General features: G+C 31.4%; 1 protein-coding gene across 2 annotated transcripts; it reads right to left on the bottom strand.

Moving 5' to 3' along the window:
• Positions 1-10158: 10158 nt before the first annotated feature.
• P5CS (Delta[1]-pyrroline-5-carboxylate synthase) lies at positions 10159-15325 on the bottom strand. 2 transcript variants are annotated; one of them, XM_067270446.1, is made up of 14 exons: positions 15213-15325; positions 13735-14123; positions 13407-13550; positions 13068-13331; positions 12772-12990; positions 12526-12688; positions 12310-12453; positions 12018-12235; positions 11803-11940; positions 11267-11462; positions 11071-11192; positions 10753-10939; positions 10550-10645; positions 10159-10474 (listed from the first exon to the last, which is right to left on the bottom strand). In XM_067270446.1, exons 2-14 carry the CDS (start codon positions 14080-14082, stop codon positions 10305-10307), a joined length of 2409 nt encoding a protein of 802 aa, XP_067126547.1. In that variant the 5' UTR covers positions 14083-14123; positions 15213-15325; the 3' UTR covers positions 10159-10304. The 2 variants fall into 2 exon arrangements, with proteins under 2 accessions (XP_067126547.1, XP_067126548.1); XM_067270447.1 differs by having other exon boundaries at positions 12772-12987.
• Between the last annotated feature and the right edge of the window lie 2208 nt (positions 15326-17533).

The following is a 17533-nucleotide window of genomic DNA, read 5'->3' as shown; positions in this document are numbered from 1 at the left end:
ATCAAGCTTACAGCCCGATAATTCGGCCGTTCGTTTGGCTTTAATAATCAGGTTTATGAAGAAAAATTTCATATTCGCATACTTCATACTCGTTTGTATCCTTGCCCAATTTGCACTACCTGACGTGATGCAATTATTGAAGCTATTGAGCATGGTTAAAAATTAAGACAGCGTAAGCACGATTATTCCAGATATTACAGGTTCTGACAAGTAAAAAATTTTCAGTCCTGTCACAAATAGGCTACGTATTGATTATTGACAATCTGTGACCTGCCATAACAAGTAAACATTTGAAAATTAATAAGCGGGCTTAAAATTAATAAATACCAGTGGCATGCCGTCATTGGAAGCGATGGAAGCGCCGATTCCACCTTCCAATGACCTTCCCTTGTATTTTATAAAATATAAATTTTCATATTTTAACGTACTTTGCATTAATTAAAATTAATATTTTATTATAACTGCATTATGTATCTTTTACAAATTTCTATACTACATGTGAAAAAAACGATAAGATTGCTATTGTATATTCGAATAATTCGGTGGCAGAAGGAGTGTCGAAACCGGGTCAGTTTCCAATCAGCCAGATTATAGGCATTGGCGCATGCGCTTTACAGAGCACCAACGTCACGGTTTAGCTGGTAGAAGCAACACACGCATAAAGCATCCAATTTTATATTCCGGACCGGTTGTGGGCTGTTATCCGCCTGCCTGCTAGATGTTCGGCCGCCCTCGCCCGATTATGTAAATCATGAGTAGACTAGATCAACGGCGGACAACCCCCGGCCCGCGGGCCAGCTACGGCTGGCGAAAAGTTTCTATCCGGCCCGCGAGATCTTTAATAGATTATTAAATTGGAAAAATAACTAATTAATAGTTATTTTTCCAATTCTTTGTAATTTTCGAAAACGATAAGAGAAATAAATGTAGTAATTAACTTTTTATTTATTTATTTCATATTTGCAGACTAAAAAAATTACAAGTCACAAGAAGGCGTCAATTAACTACTACGGTCCGCGGAAAAAACGTAAAATTTATTCTGGTTCATGTTATAAAAAAGGTTGCCCACCCTTGGACTAGATTTATAACTTAACCCAACCGATAGGAGTTTACTGGCATGTTTTAATGATAGTTCTGTATAGTTGACAGGGGTTTAAAAAAATCCATTAAAATATTTGATATATTTATTCTGCGTTTATTCTGCTCTCCCATCTTATATTACTTACGGATTTCAATGTTAAACCGGTGATATTACGATTTACTATGTCCCATCTGTAAGGGGATGCAGAAAAAACGTGTACTATTCTAGTACAGTGTTAAAAAATTAACTGTTACTTTGGCAGCATCATTTACAACCAAATTTAATGAATGAGACGTACAAGGTACAAAAGAAAAGCTCTAGAATTTATTTTCCTTAAATTTACGATTTATGTATCCGTTGTCATAAAAATATCTTTCCACTTCTTTCCCAAGACTACAGATATCCAAGTACAAAGTAACTAGTTTCGACTTATTTCTATTTAAGAAGTAGTTAAATAATTAAGCGATTAGGGAATTAGAAACATAAATAAAACCCCGATGAAAGAGCCGAAATTTTACTTAAACAGAAGCTTAACTGAACCAATCTCTTGCCAAGTACAGTGGGGTCTGATCTCTTCATAATATTAGATGTAATAAAGACAAAAATTTTTCCAGTTCAATGAGAGTGACCGAAAAGTTGTAAATTTTGGAAATTTCCGTAAACACTTGGTCCTAAAACGAATTAGTTAGAAAACGAACGACGGACAATCTGTTAAGTTTAACATATTTAGATTTTTACAGCTATGGCGAGAAACGTTTAAAATCTACAACAACCCTGTCGCGTCCTTTGATATATACTAGTGATGCGACAAAAGAGGCATTTGACATTGACCGGTATCGGCACCCTCGGGATTTGGCACGCACACACCTACCTGGACCGTCTCTGATTCTATTCATTAGCCACTCGTAGGGAGCTACAGTATTTCACTAAGTGGATTGTTTTAAGATTTAAAAGGTAAAGAATATTTTGTTACTTTTATATACGTTTCTTCACAAAGTTATATTTAATTATAAGTTTCTTTAAAAGTATATTCATACAATTGAAGAATTTTTTGTACTAGGCATGTATATTCATCACACATTTTGTTTTACCGAGTAAGTTTTCTTATAATTTTAATTTTAGCCCTTACATCGTGGCTAGTGATTCAAAAATTTATTTTAAAAAAGTTTTGGCTCAAGACCATATAATGAAAAAGAAAACATTATTAAAAGAGAAAGACCAATGCCTAAATTAAATATAAATACGTCGACAAAAAATTTCGACATTTTGAAGATAAAATTTATGACGAGTGATGATTCTTTCGTAAAATTGAAGCAATTTGGAAATCAAAGCAGAATAGAATTTAACATTGGTAGACAATATAAAATAAATATTGAAAATTATAACAAGATAATTACGATTAATAGATGTTATATGTTTTTCCTCAAAGCAAGAATTGGCATTTAGAGGGCATAGGGAATTTATTGAATCTAATAACGGAGGTAATTATATTGAACTTTCTTATTTATTAAGTACGTCGGATAATCTATTAAAAATACATTTAAAGAAGTATACGGTTTTTACTGGCTTATCGAACAAACGAATACGAACGGGCCCTGACACGCAATTAATTGATTGCCCCTGCAAGTCGGCTTCTTACAGAAACACAGCTTCCCTATCATCAAATGTCACGGCACGCCACTGATAAATACAAACGTATTCTGACAGTTTATGAGTTAATTATACTTTCTATTTGCAAAATTTCTTCAACTTTAACACAAAATGAGAAAAAAGTGAATTTTTAAGAAATTTGCGGATTTCCCGGAATGAGAATTTCTCGGGTTAAAAAACAGTTGGGATCCCGTTGGAAAAACCCTATTATCTATATATACAGTATACAGGCTATACAGTATTGTGTTTTAAATTCATGTTAGTGTTATTTAAGTTTAATAGTGTATTAGTTTAATCAAACGTTACAGTTTTGAGTGATTCTGATGATTTTTTAAATGCTTTTTATTAACATCCATCAATATAAAGTAATTCAATTTCCAACCTCTTCCCAATTTCTGATCTAATTGAAACTTCATATATATATATATATATATATATTTCCGATAACAAAACATTTTTTAAGGGTTCGCAAACAATTTTAGCAATTTGCAAAAAATTAAAATTCGTAAAAAAATATGACAACAGATGGCGCTACACGTAGGGCAAACAATAGTCGTACTGTAATCTTACAATTTTTTACTCCCTAATTAAATGCTAAAACGAGAATAATTTCGTTAATTCAGTGTTATAAAACTAAAAGATAAAAAATAAAAATATAATAAGAATTTTAAAGATTTTATTGCCTTTTATTCATATAAATGCAACATAAAGTAGGGCCTAAATTTTCTTCGGCTTTCGTAGTATTCTTGGTATTATTCGACCAAAAATAAAAGCATGGGGCGCTCATGAAAAGCCCATAAAAATTAATTGAAAGTGTAAGTAAGAAGTTCTAAACACGTCATTATCAATATGCAGTGAGTGATCGGTTAACGAACACTTTCGCGAAAGATTTTTATGTTTGGACAACGAACACCTCATAGAACAAACACAAGAAGAAGCGACGTAAAATAATCAATACCGATTGGTCTTCTCTTGTCTTCAGGCAACAATTCGAAACTTTTCAGAGCGCGGGAGACGTCGACATCGACGCTCAACCCGGTATCTATTGATCGGATAGTATTCCTCCGAACTTTGAAACTCTCCCTTGTAATTCCTGCCTTTTATTTTTCTGACAGAAACAGTTCTCTTATAGTATTTGCGAGATTGTCGGGCGGGCATTCGCTAAGTTTTGCGTCGGTTTTTCTTTTCGAAAGGTGAGAGTATAATAGTAAAGATAGAGAGTGGGCAGAAGATGTCTGTTGTTGCTGGACAGTATGGCTCGAACAGGTCTACAGTAGGCAGCAGTTCAATCTTATCTAAGAAAGATACTGTATAATCAATAAGACTCAAGCAGCCAAAGGAGTAACAAAAATCCCGTCTGAGAAATAAAGGACATTCAAGAGCTCATAATGGAACCTGAAACTGATCTGACGACATAAGAACACCAAGAAACTTGTCGAGATATGTTTTCTTCTGAAAAAGAGGATTAATGCCGATATCTACTATTAAAGATCTTATGAAGAAGAGGGAGAATGTCAGAACAACGTCTTAGAATAGCGTCCAAACCAAGGTTGAAGTTAATAGGTTTAGGGATCTCTACAATTACAATGCTATTAATTACTTCTGAAAAATCCTGAAAAGAGAAAAGCAATGGACATTAGACAGATATTTTAGCCCCCACAAACGGAAAAACGGACTAATAAAAATACAAGACTGTGTATATATGTATTTTTATTATTACATATAAATAAACGTAGTAAGAAAGTATATATTTTTTATTTTTGGGGGTCTCCGGAACGAATTAATCAAATTTTCATAAAATCGATGGTCTATGGTAAATCTATAATCGGTTAACGAACAATTCGGATAGCGAACAAAGTCTTGGAACAGATTATGCTCCTTAATCGATCACCCACTGTATCTGTAAGGTCGCGTCCTCTGTCTTTACGTCTTTACCTTTCTATGTAGGCCTAATATTTAAAGTTACGTTTTTATGCATTGTTAATGTTGATCGTGTTCTCCTTTGGAGTTGTTTTAGTTGTGTGTGTGTATCCAATATAGGCCTATAACTCCAAATGAATATGTGAGTTACCACTGAAACGGCATGTGTTTATTGCAATCAGCTGTGTTGTTAATACTGGATTTAATCTGTTGTATTTTTTGTTACTCACTGTTTTAGGTCTACATGTGCGTGTTCTGTACGTTTGGCTTGCTTGAATCCTAAGTATTTGATAAATTTCCTACTCTCTTTTAAGTAGGGAAACTTATGCTGCCGTTGTCTTTGTTTTGTGATTCCAAATAACTACTGTGATGGTGACTACAGAGAGAGTTATTATTATTTAAATAAAATGCTAATTTTCCAGTAATCTTAGAATTAGTTTCTCTTGTACAACTGGGCAGTGAAGTCTGAAAATATACTCTTTTGAAATCCCTTCTCTTTTAATAGAGAGCATAATAAAATGTTTCTGTAAACATAAAGGCCATTTCTACTATACACTAGTCTATAAATACTATTTAGCCAAAGCTTCTGGTTTTCCCTCATTTATTTCGCCTTGTGGATATTAAAAGTGTCTTTTAAATCATACTCGTCATGAGTTTGGCCAGGCCACAATGGAAATAGCTGGATGGTTAGGGAGGGGCCCATCATATCCGAACATATCGTCTTTGAAAAATTCCCGAAGTTTACAATCTGCATCTCCAGAATGACAGTTTGATGTCTTTACAATTTCGTCATCCTCCTGGATCTCTAAATCATTGATTGACCTATCGCAAACGAACAAGACAAGTAACGCCAATGATTGTATATGATTTCAATGATAAAATAGGAATGAAATGGGCAAGATAGCATACATGGAAACGTAACGTAGCAAATAGCATGCCACATAATTATGTTAAAACGAATTTTCGGATAACCGAGACTGATTTGAGAAAGCAAATCCTTGCTTTCTAAAGTCTCAAGAAACAAGTTGAGTGTAATTTAAACCTTTGATAACAGAGGACGGTAGTTTTGATTTGATAATTGTATAATAGCAACCGATAATATTTGTTTACAAGATATTTAATTGTTTTTGAAGTGAAGTAGAGGAAAAAGTAACATCATTATTTAAATGATTAATGTAATTATAAATATTCACTACTAATTTGTAAATTAATCAATTTAATGCCTGTTACTATTTACAATGATTAAATTTTGTATTAATTTATTCAAATTTGTAATGAATAATATACATTAGAAAATAATGTGAGATATAATATTTTGTGAACTATATTAAATTTTGAATAAAATAAATATTTTTCTTGATTTATTTTAAATACATTCGTTGTGTTGGAATAGTATAGGGTTTACGTCAATTTGACATCATCCTTATATTTTTGTAATGAGAAAATGTAAAAATGACGTCAAATTGACGTAAAATTGTGCACTATTTGGACAAAACGAATGCACCTTTCAGCATTAATTAATGTAGAAGTTAATTAAATGTCTTTAAACATTAATCTAAAAACATTAAATGCACATTACAAAGCATTAATTATATAGTAAACATTCAATTATACTCCACTCCCACGCGCACGAGATAGTGAAACTCACTAACGACGATAAAAATAATTATTTTAAACATCAAAAAACAGTTTATTCTTTTATTTTAATTTAGTTTCATAATTATTAACGTAAAAAACGAACTTAAAAACAACACAACAAGTTTCGTATCAATTTACTTATCGTTATTAGAGTGACATATACTTGATATGTCCTATCGTATGACGTCTTACTTGTTAGATCATCTTGTTGCTATCCAAACATCGTATTAACAAAAATATTTTTAGTTAATTCTTATTAGGGTATCGATTCATGATGAAATTTTAATATAAAGAATGAAAATATTAATGTTAGAATCATAGCAACCTTATGTAATTAACGTGTTACAGGCTATAAAACCTATATATAAACCTCCCTTTGTTTGGTTATAAAGTATTGTTAATTTAAACTATATTAAAACAGGGAGTGACTACCTGGAGGACTTGCTATGGATTTATGAGAGACTGACCATTATTAGGTATTAGACACATAAGAAAAACCTGGAAAACTCCACTTTGTCTGCCTATTGGTCAGGTGTGAACCAGCAACCAACTATTACTGTTCGGTGGTTTTCTCCACTCGGCCATTGTGGTAGTGGCCGTGGTAATTGATTTTCCGCAAGCATTTATAAAACATTCAGTAGAATATTCGGGATTTCGAGAATATGGGTGCTTCTCAAAGCAGATTTGTAGAGTGCCAAGTCACGTACGCCTCCCATTTTTCAGAGAAAGTAACTCAATTATCTTAGATATGTAATTACCTTATTTGACTGACTGCTTTGATATCAAGGGGATTAAAAATGGGATGCTTATGGTGCTGCAGCCCCTTGATGGAGATATAGTTTAGAAAAATAAAATTGAATTTTTTAAATTTATGTTAAATATTATTTATGACAAATTTACTGAAGAATCTACTGAAGAATCTACTGAAACTTTAGTTCACTGAAGAACTAAAGTTTCTATTTGAAATATAAAGTGATAATTTCGACATTTTATTTTAAATTAATTATGTATCTTTTGTGATAAAAGTATTATCAGATGAAACATAAATATCAAAGCTTCTAAGTATCTTACAATTCTTCAGCAAGAGCTCCTGTACACTTCAATGCTGCATACTAAATTCATGCAACGTATTTTCGTTACACATGGTTCATTATTTAAAGTGCCACGAAGTACTCCATTCAGACGTTGATTTAGTAAAATCATGTTGTTCTTCACCCCTTAATTATATAAGATTCTGTTCACTAACTTTCTTTTCTAAGCTTATTATGATAAGGGTATAAAGTAAGGTTTAACTACAACTATTTTAACTAAACTTTAATAAGTTTTCATAAGTTTAGACGTTCAAAAATATGTTACGCAAGCATTTGACGAAGGGATTCATTTCCCTTCTCAAATGCTTACTTAATATACCTCTTATACAGAAGTTTAAAATTTCACCCGCTGATTATGGTAAAAATGTGTTAGTTAAGATGATGACATTACGTAATTTAAATGTGTCAAGATGATAATGAGAACCCCTTAAAGTGATTTTTTAAATCATAGGATCATCTGTAATACAGTATATCGAACTATAGAGGAGAAGAAAATGAATTATTGAATAAAAACTAGACTTGTATGCCGTCTATGATTGAAGAGGTGCCCTAAAAATATTCAAACTTTCACAAAAATCATCTATATCACTGCAAAATGCGTTCTGCATCTAGTCTTATCTGACAAAGTGGATTAGATTGAATTAATTGAAGAAGACAATGAGTTACTTGCACGTTTTGCCAAGTGTATCCTAGGAGAGCTTTCTATGGAAAAGTAGTCCATATTTAAGTTGTTACACAAGAAGAAAACAGAAAATTACACATGGCAAGCCCTTTGTGGGTTGCAAACCCACGACTAGTGTTCAATGTTTTAATCCATTCGACTACTGGTGGGCACTCGATCTACAAACTGTCCACTATTTTGATGATCAGTATTCAGCAGAATTAAAATAAAACAAGTGTTTAATTAATGTTGAGACTATCGTTATTGACAATGAGAAGAAAAAGTGAATTATACTAATTAAAAGTTGAAAAAATCAAATTAATTAATAAAAGAAAACTGTTAATTATTACAAATACACCGCCAAATTTTCGGTACCATTGGTTCCAAAGCCTTGCCGGATTAACCATTTTTCCTGGTCACATATAATAGTAATAAATCAACATACCTAAAACCCACTAATTATAGACTTCCCATGTGTCTAAAGCATATCATGGGACTGCTAGAAATTTAAATTAAATAAAAGCAAATAAATCTGTATTTCATTTTTTTGCTTTTATTTAATTTACTTAATACATTAGTATTCTTTGTTTCTTTGTATCATAAACAGTTGATGAACTAATACCATTCTCTCTCGTAATTTTTTCTGCATTAAGGGAGATGCTTGAATCATCAGTTGCCGAAAATTTGATGGTAATTACCTGTAATAATATACACCGTGAGTATATGCATAGAAAAATGCTATAATAGTATGTTTGTATATAAGTTTAATGTGTGTAATAACGAGTGTATAATAGTTAAGTCTAATAATTATAATGAAAAATTATTACATAACTTAGTTTGTACGGTATTTGCGTAATCTGTAAGTACTGTATTGTACATACCGTCGGCCAAAATTTTAATTTTAATCAAAAGAATTGTAGTTTTTCAATTTCAACATTGTGACCTAAAATATTCTTATCATTATTTTGTCTTCTGAATGTCTATTTTTTTTTTTCAGTTAACTATAATCTTAATGGAGGTTACCATAATCAGTAATTATCGATTATTGTAACCTTCACTGAACGAGTTATGTAGACAACAAGAACAATTCTTGACATTTGCGGGCGACATATTCATTGAATATATATCTTGGCATAACAAAATTTATGGAAGAATTATCGTCAACTTTAAACTAGTTTAACATTTAAACTCATGAACTATTTTATTACAGATTATGTTTATCTCTGAAACTTACTTGGCATTATTATTAATAACTCTACTTTTTGCCCTTACATTAATGCTATTTAACGTACACAGTGTGTATTTTACATAAACAAAACAGTTGTAAGCAATAAATCCTAATATATTATTTACAACTGTTAACATTGTTACTCGAATTCATATGTGTTAATTCCCCATTCTTATTTCCTTCGACATATTTTATGAGATAATTCGTCTGCAGATATTTCAAGAAATTAGCACATTTTAAAAACAGATAATAATTTTTATGATTAAAATGATAAATTTTGCATTAATTCATTTACTAACTAATGCAAAGTACCAGTAATTCTCGCTGTTCGTGTAATCAATTACAAGGTACCAAGCAGAAAATTTTTATGAAAATGCTCATCTACAACTGTAATAAAAGCTTTGAATTAATTAAAATCCAATGATTAATTAATACAGCACACCATAGGCCATTTGATCGATTACATTTATGCCGATTACGACCATAACTGGTCAACATAGATAAAGATCAATGTTTTCCCCATAATAAATTAATGTATTAAATACTACGGACTCGCTCACCGAACGAGTTCGTACTATGAGTTGTTACTCATTACGTTCGTGTTGCTATTTACATAACTTGAGACTATACATCCAGGATGTACTATACAGTACAATGTTTTTTTATTTGGATGTTGAGTATTGTTCAGGAGCGACAGGAGATGAACAGAAGCTGCCTCTGTGCGTGAACGTTTTTGCATTAACAGTTCTGATAATCTCATACTATTACCTTGAAACAATTGGATTTTGCCTGTTGTTTCGAAAACCGTTATATCGGGGTTAGTAAATCGAGGGTAAAAAACATTAAATAAAATGCATTTTTTTTCAATTAAAAAAGTAAAACTGTAAGCTTTTTCATTTAAAAGAAATTGTATTTTCAGCGATTTCATTCAAAAATGTATACAATAAATAATACTTTTAAAAGACTTGAAATTAAATAATTGTTTTTCACATAAAATCTCTCTTCTTAATATTTACAACTTTATACACATCGCGTTTAAGCGGAAACAGGTATTTGTTCGTGAATATATTTTTGAATTCCTCCTTCCGCGAAGTCTGCAACAACATTTCCTGAGCCTCTTAGAACCCATTTGGTAGTCAATAATCCTTCCACTCCTACGGGACCTCTAGCATGTATTCTGGCCGTGCTGATACCCACTTCAGCTCCTGAAGGAAAAATTTTTAATGAGTATAGTTACTCAGAGAAACTAAAATTGGTATAAATTATTGAAACTTTATTACCAAGTCCGAATCTGTATCCATCTGAAAATCTTGTGCTGCAATTATGAAAAACACATGCACTATCAACGCTTCGCTGGAAATATCTTGCAGCATTCTCTATACAAAATTATTGAATTTCATTTCAGAAAAATACACTTTATACCATGTAAATGATTTAAAAACATGTTAATGAGTATGTTTTAAAATTCGATTTTCGAACTTACCATCATTTGTAACAATAGAATCAGTATGGCCACTACCAAAAGTATTGATGTGTTCCACTGCTTGTTCAACACTATCTACCACTTCGATAGCACATTCAAGATTTCCGTATTCGATTTTCATTGACTTAGCTGGGGTTGGTCCAAAAGTCAAAAGTTTGGACAAACGTGGGCCAGCGTGAATTACTACCTGGAATTTTTTTTATTGATAACTTCAGATAAAGCAAAGATCATTTATCCAGAATATATTGCGGCTTATCTAATATTCTTTCTGATAAATGCTACAAATGACTTGATATCTAGATATAGAATAAAACTCACCCCGTCTTCTTTCAACAAGTTGCAAAGTTCAACGAAAAATTGCTGCCCAACTAAACTTCTATGTATTAATAAAGTTTCCATAGCATTGCATGCTGCTGGGTAATCGCATTTCGAATCTCTAACTGTATAAATATTTAAATTTAACATATTTTCGTCAAATTATGAACGTTTAAAGATCATAATTATTATAACGTACCAATTTTTAATGCCGTTACTAAATCAGCATCCTTGTCTACGTAAACGTGACAAACACCTTCGCTGTGTCCCAAAACAGGAATATTTCTACTTTGCTGCTGGATGGATCGTACTAATTGGCTTGATCCCCTAGGAATGACCAAATCGATGTATTCCTGAAGTTGTAATAATTCTCCAACATCTTCACGATTGTTAACCTAAACACAAAATCATAGATTTTAATAATTTATCTTGCGTAAAATTATATTATTCTGAAGCAAGTAATGTTTTTTATATTAACGAAAAGTATTATGTAACAACAGTTTTCGTGTTTATAAAGATAAGATAACATAGATTCCTCATTTTATATGTATCGAACAAAAAAAAGTATTTTATCTTCTACCAAAAAAACCTTTCAATATCGTATCAGTTAGTAGGTGTTTATATAACTCTCCACATTATCATAGATTTGCGATATTTTATATTATTATTGCCTTTCATACGTTTAAGATATCAAAATTATTTTGTTTATGGAACAAAATATTAGTATTATCTTACTAAAGCGATTGCATCAGAAGCGCTGTATGGAGCTAATGCATCTCTGACCAGTTCATATAAATATTCATTCGTATGTTTAGCTTCTTTACCACCTTTCAAAAGCAAGCCATTTCCAGTACTTATAGCCAACGATGCCACCTAAGATATCATTATCATATTTATTAATTTTGTTATCAATTTTTCGTTTATCAAATAAAACTTTCAAATAAACATACTTGTGGTAAACAATCCGGTCGTGACTCAAAAATAACTAATAAGACACCAATTGGTACAGTCTGCTGCTCTAGATCCATTCCATCTGCCATTCGTATCCTTTTCAAGACACGTCCCAGAATACTTGGAGATCTTTCAGCAATTTGTCTTAGACCATCCGATAGACTGTTTAATTTGTTAACATTCAATGAAAGACGATCCATCAAAGGTCTATCTAAACCTAAAATATGCAAAATCTTTTATGAGACATTATTAAAAAGATGGATTTCGAACAACTTTTAATAGAAACGTTACCAGTTTCTTCAGCTATTTTAAGATCTTTACTGTTGACACTGAGGATCTCTTCCTTCTTCGATTGTAATAAATCGGCAATGTTAAAAATTGCACTCGCTCTTTCATCCGCAGTTAAATTCTGCAATATTCTACTACCTTTTCGGGCTATGTTAATAAGATATTAATTTAATCATGAATAGGAAAATAACAAATTTCACCAATTTTATTCATGCTCACCATTTGCTGCTAAAGTTTCTACTGGAATTGAAGAATGCTTTTGGTCAGTGAAAAATGTTCCAATCCTTTTTCCATCCAGAATTTTTGTAATTGCTTGGTCCTCCATTCCATTACATATAATGACGGAAACTCCCCTCTCCAATGCCCAACTTGCAGCCTTCACCTAGAATTGAGTATTATTTTAATTTTATTTTTTGACTCTAAGTTTCATTCAATAAATTTATTTTATTTTTTAAATCAACGCACTTTCGATTCCATTCCTCCGGATCCCACGCTTGATTTTTCTCCAAAAGTGACATTCCCATTTAGATTTGGGCAATACGTACTTAGTAATCTTGCACCATCTTGTCCAGGAGGGAGAGTATAAATACCATCTACGTCTGTCATCAGTATTAACAGATCTGCACCCAATTCGGTTGCAACGTGTGCTCCTAAAGTATCGTTGTCATTAATACGTATTACCTGCTTAAAATAAGGATTATAAATGCTAATCCAATTATACAATCATTTCGAAACTTGCATCCAAAAGGAGGGGTATCTACCTCAGTCTGTACCTCTGGTACAGATGGAGGCACTACCGTATCATTGGTATTGACAATGGGAATGATGTTTAGTCCTAATAACTCCAGAACGGTGCTTTTCAAATTAAAACGGCTTTCTGTATTATAGAAATCTGGTTTGGTTACTAATACTTGAGCGATATTAACTCCGTATTGAGAAAACATAGCTTCGTATAGTGCCATTAATCCGCTCTGTCCGACTGCAGCTGAAGCTCTTGGTTCTACATATTTTCTTAAGTCCTTCATCTGAACAATAAACATTTGAATTAATATTATGAATTCTATCACAGTTTAGTGAATTATATAATTGAATTAAATTACTTGTTTAGTATAATCTTTTGGTGATAGAGTTTCTCTCATTGACATTGACATTCGAACTTCTGCTTGTAGTTTTTGTTTTCCAAAAGCAACAGCTCCACTAGTTACAATCAACATTTCTTTTCCTTCATTTTGTAACTGAGATATCTGGAGAGGATACAAAAATTATTGACAAATTTGGAAAAGTCTCCTCGCTCTTGCTTTGAATTTATTGAATCACTCGTATAAATGATCAAGAACTTTCCTTGACCATAGGTAAAAGTGATTTAATTTATTCAACAATATATGCACGATAATAAAAATAAATAAATAAATGAAATTCAGAACTGACCTGTTCAACAATTGATGCTAACCTTCCAAGTGCTAGTCCGCATCCATCTTCTCTTGTTATCACTGCCGAACCTAATTTAACCACAATTCTTCGAGCATCTTTTAACTGAACTCTGTAACTGTAAGCAGACTTTTGATGTTCAGAAGAAACCAATTCTCTATTAATGGAATCTTGGGTTATGGCGAATCCTCTTTTTCCACTCTGTACGAAACGGACATTCGATAGACGAAGAAAACCAAAACCTGCATTGGACATTCTGACAAAGCCTTCAGCTTTAGATGATTTGTAGTAATTGAAGCATCCTGGTCTCAGGCGATTGAGATGCTTAATAACGTTACAAGACTGCATTCTTCTGATTATGTAATTAATTTATGGTCAAAAATATGAATCTGGAAAATAAAAGCGTATATAATTTTGTTTATTAGTTTATAGATTTTCATATTATAGTTGAATTCTTATTGAATAGATTTAAAATAAATATATTCATAATAAGGTAAAGCATAGCTTCAGCCAGAATAGTTTAGTTTCACTCTATTTCGGCATGAAGAAAACGTGAAAAAAACTCCAAGTCAGGCATCTTTGGCATTTTATAATACACAATGAATAGCTTTAATGTAACGGAATGATCCAAAAGTCAGTTAATCTAAATTGAAATTAACTAAGTTTTCGGTTTAATTAAAATCAATTTACGATTCATACTCCCAAGTGTTACAGTACATGAAACATGCAAAAGAAAATACAGTTGACTAACTATCGGTCTACATCGTATCTTATTTATTGACAGGATTGAAATTTATTCCAAGGACTCGCAGATATAAAAGATGTTCTATCTATTGTAATCTTATTAACAAAATTGATGCTTCATCCCATTGACTTTTTTGTCACATGACAGTCGAGATAGGCACAATGATTTTGCATTTATCTAGAATAATATATTTTACAATCGATTTTTATCAAAATTAGAAATTCTGTCGTCACCGATAACAAATTGAACGTGTTTTTATGTTTTGATCGATGTTGTGTGAGAAAAACAAGTTCTATTGCATTGAATTTTCAATTCCTTCTGACTGATATAACAACTATAAAGAAAATTATCTTGACCTAAATATTAATTTCAACTCATTTCTCGAAGGTAAAAATCCGATGCAATTTCAATTCCGAAGTGTATCGTCTCATGTAGTTGCAAAATCTGCATATCTAAGGGTGTTAGATTATTCAAAATGTATCGAATTCCAAATATTTAGAGAGAGATAACTTTATATAAAAATAAATGTTCTATGGGAATGATAATAATAATTATAATATAATTTAAAAAATTTAAATTCTTAATTATTCTATAATAAAGTATAATAAATCAATACACACAAAAACAATATTTTAATGGAAAGTTTATGAGAATTATAGCTACACTCTTGATCTTCCGCATCACCATTGTATTCTGCTAGGAATATGTCAGTCAACGATCAAAAAGTACTCACCTGTATAAAGTAACTTTAATATCCTCAATGTATCATAAACACGTTCGCAAAAATCTCTAATATTTAGGAGCTCCAAGTTCATCGTCTGGATGATGAGTTCCTTATAATGGCAATGGGAAACTCGCATCTATATATGCGTTTTTGGATGATAGACTCTTGTTCTTATGACATCATCAAAAATCTCCACCCCAGAATGAAAGAGATATGGAAAAATTCTAGGTCACCTTCCAAAGTACAATGTACTTCGAAGTAGTGATAATAATTATTGGTCGTGATGTCATTGATTTCCACCAATTGACAATTTGCAAATAAATTAAACAAATAATTATATCAATTTAATGAGAACGAACTTCAATATGTATATTTTTCTTTTACTTTCAACTTGCTTTTATATACAGAATTGTTCAAAATATAGCAATTTAGTTTTCACAATGGTTAGCTGACTTTTGCTTCATTCTGTATTTATCAATTGACGTTAGAAATAATTAAATCTCCAAGAGTTAGACAGGACCTTTATCTGATTTCTATGAATCATATTGTTTTCTCTAGTGGATTTTGTCATATATTTTACTAATTCTGAAGGAGTTTCGTCACACGTTCTAAAGTCAGTGAAGAAATTTTAAAATTAGAATCAATTCAATGATAAAACACAAATCATATCCATTCTGAAATTCCCTGATAGTTTCCGACTGATATCCCGGTTTTAATGATATTGAACCAGTTTTTTTAAAGTTATTTATAACGTATATGATGAAAATTTTCCAAAATATTCATCTATAATCAATTTACTTTACTGAAAATAAATCAACATTCAGATATCTATGTGTCATATTTCTATTTACTTTCTCACTTTGAATGTAAATGAAAATAAATATTTTAAAATTAAATTAATACAAATATTAAATCGAAGAGATAAAGCTTCAAATGAAAGCATCCTAATGGAAACACTCAAGTTCAGGCATTCAGGTGACAAAGTGCAACAAACGTCAAACCTTTATCTTTGTTGAAGTGGTCAAGGTAGTTAATGGACAAACTAGATAACTGTAATCTGTTTATAATAATCATTTCGAAAATTTACCTTCAAAACTTATTAAATTTATTTAATTTAATTGAGAATTTTTAATTAAAAAAGGAGTCAGTTTTGCTTCTCAATTGAAAGCAATAAATAATTCTTTATCTTTTCTTTCAAACGGAAACTAATTCTAATTTTCTTTATTTCAACTTTTATTTATTTTTTTTTTTTTAACGTAGAAATCAATTGAATTTAAAAATAGACTGACATTGAATTTTATCTATTTTGATTTCGATACGTAGATAATTAAAAATATTCAAGACACATGAAGTAACACTAGATGCCTTGGTGCTTGTAATTTACAGTTCCTAGTACAAAAATCTCATACTTGTATCAAAACATTTAACTGTATCAATGATATTCTAATATCCCTAAAAAAAGAAAAACACAGTACTTTGATCCATTGAAGACAAATATTATACATTCATTTTGCTATCTATAACCTTATAAGTGCTCTTCAGAGAACATTACTACAAACATTGCCATAGGAACTTGCAAAATTTCGTATTATGCAATATACTTTACATATTTATTTTGTAATTATGAAACAGGCGAGAAATCTCACATCAGAATTTATTTTAAAACTTCCCAAATCATTTATTCATGGTCAAATAACGGTGTCGTTATGCTATTCATCTTTTGCAAGTTAATATAATACGATGAAAGAAAAAATCCGATATCCTTTTGGTATTTTGCACTACCAGTAAAGAAACAAATAATTACGAATTTTAACGGCAGCTTGAAAGCTAAATCTTCTTGTGGAGGTGAGAACCAATTAATCTCCGAGTGGCTAAAACCACTGAATACTAGCATGTTGGTGGCGGGTTTACGGTCTTGCCGCGTGGAATTTTCTGAGTTTTCTTCCCGTGTCTAAACACCTAATTAGAGGTCAGTTTCCTATAGTCATTCTGGGAGGCACCCCTTGGCAAATCGCCCATGTGTTGCGTTGCCTTACCCATCAGTCCATCTTATCGTGACTTGAAAGTTCACGAGTAAAATTAAGAAAATTAGATATGGAACCTTTCTCTACGTTCGAAATACACAAATGTATGGGAAAAGGTTCCTGTTTATTTGTCTAGTTCATGGAATCTTTTGTTACTTTCTTAAAACAACTTGAATTATGCTGCCGAATATTAAATTTGACATCATTCCATATTAATTATTTCTTGAAATAACTGACAGATTTACTTAAAGGATTTAATTGCCGACAGCATCTAATTGATTTTCTCGATTTTCTTATGTCTTCTGA

The sequence above is a fragment of the Centruroides vittatus genome, unplaced genomic scaffold, assembly GCF_030686945.1.
Source record: "Centruroides vittatus isolate TY-2023 unplaced genomic scaffold, ASM3068694v2 contig_371, whole genome shotgun sequence".
NCBI lineage: Eukaryota > Metazoa > Arthropoda > Arachnida > Scorpiones > Buthidae > Centruroides > Centruroides vittatus.
This window is presented reverse-complemented; position numbering and strand designations above follow the sequence as displayed.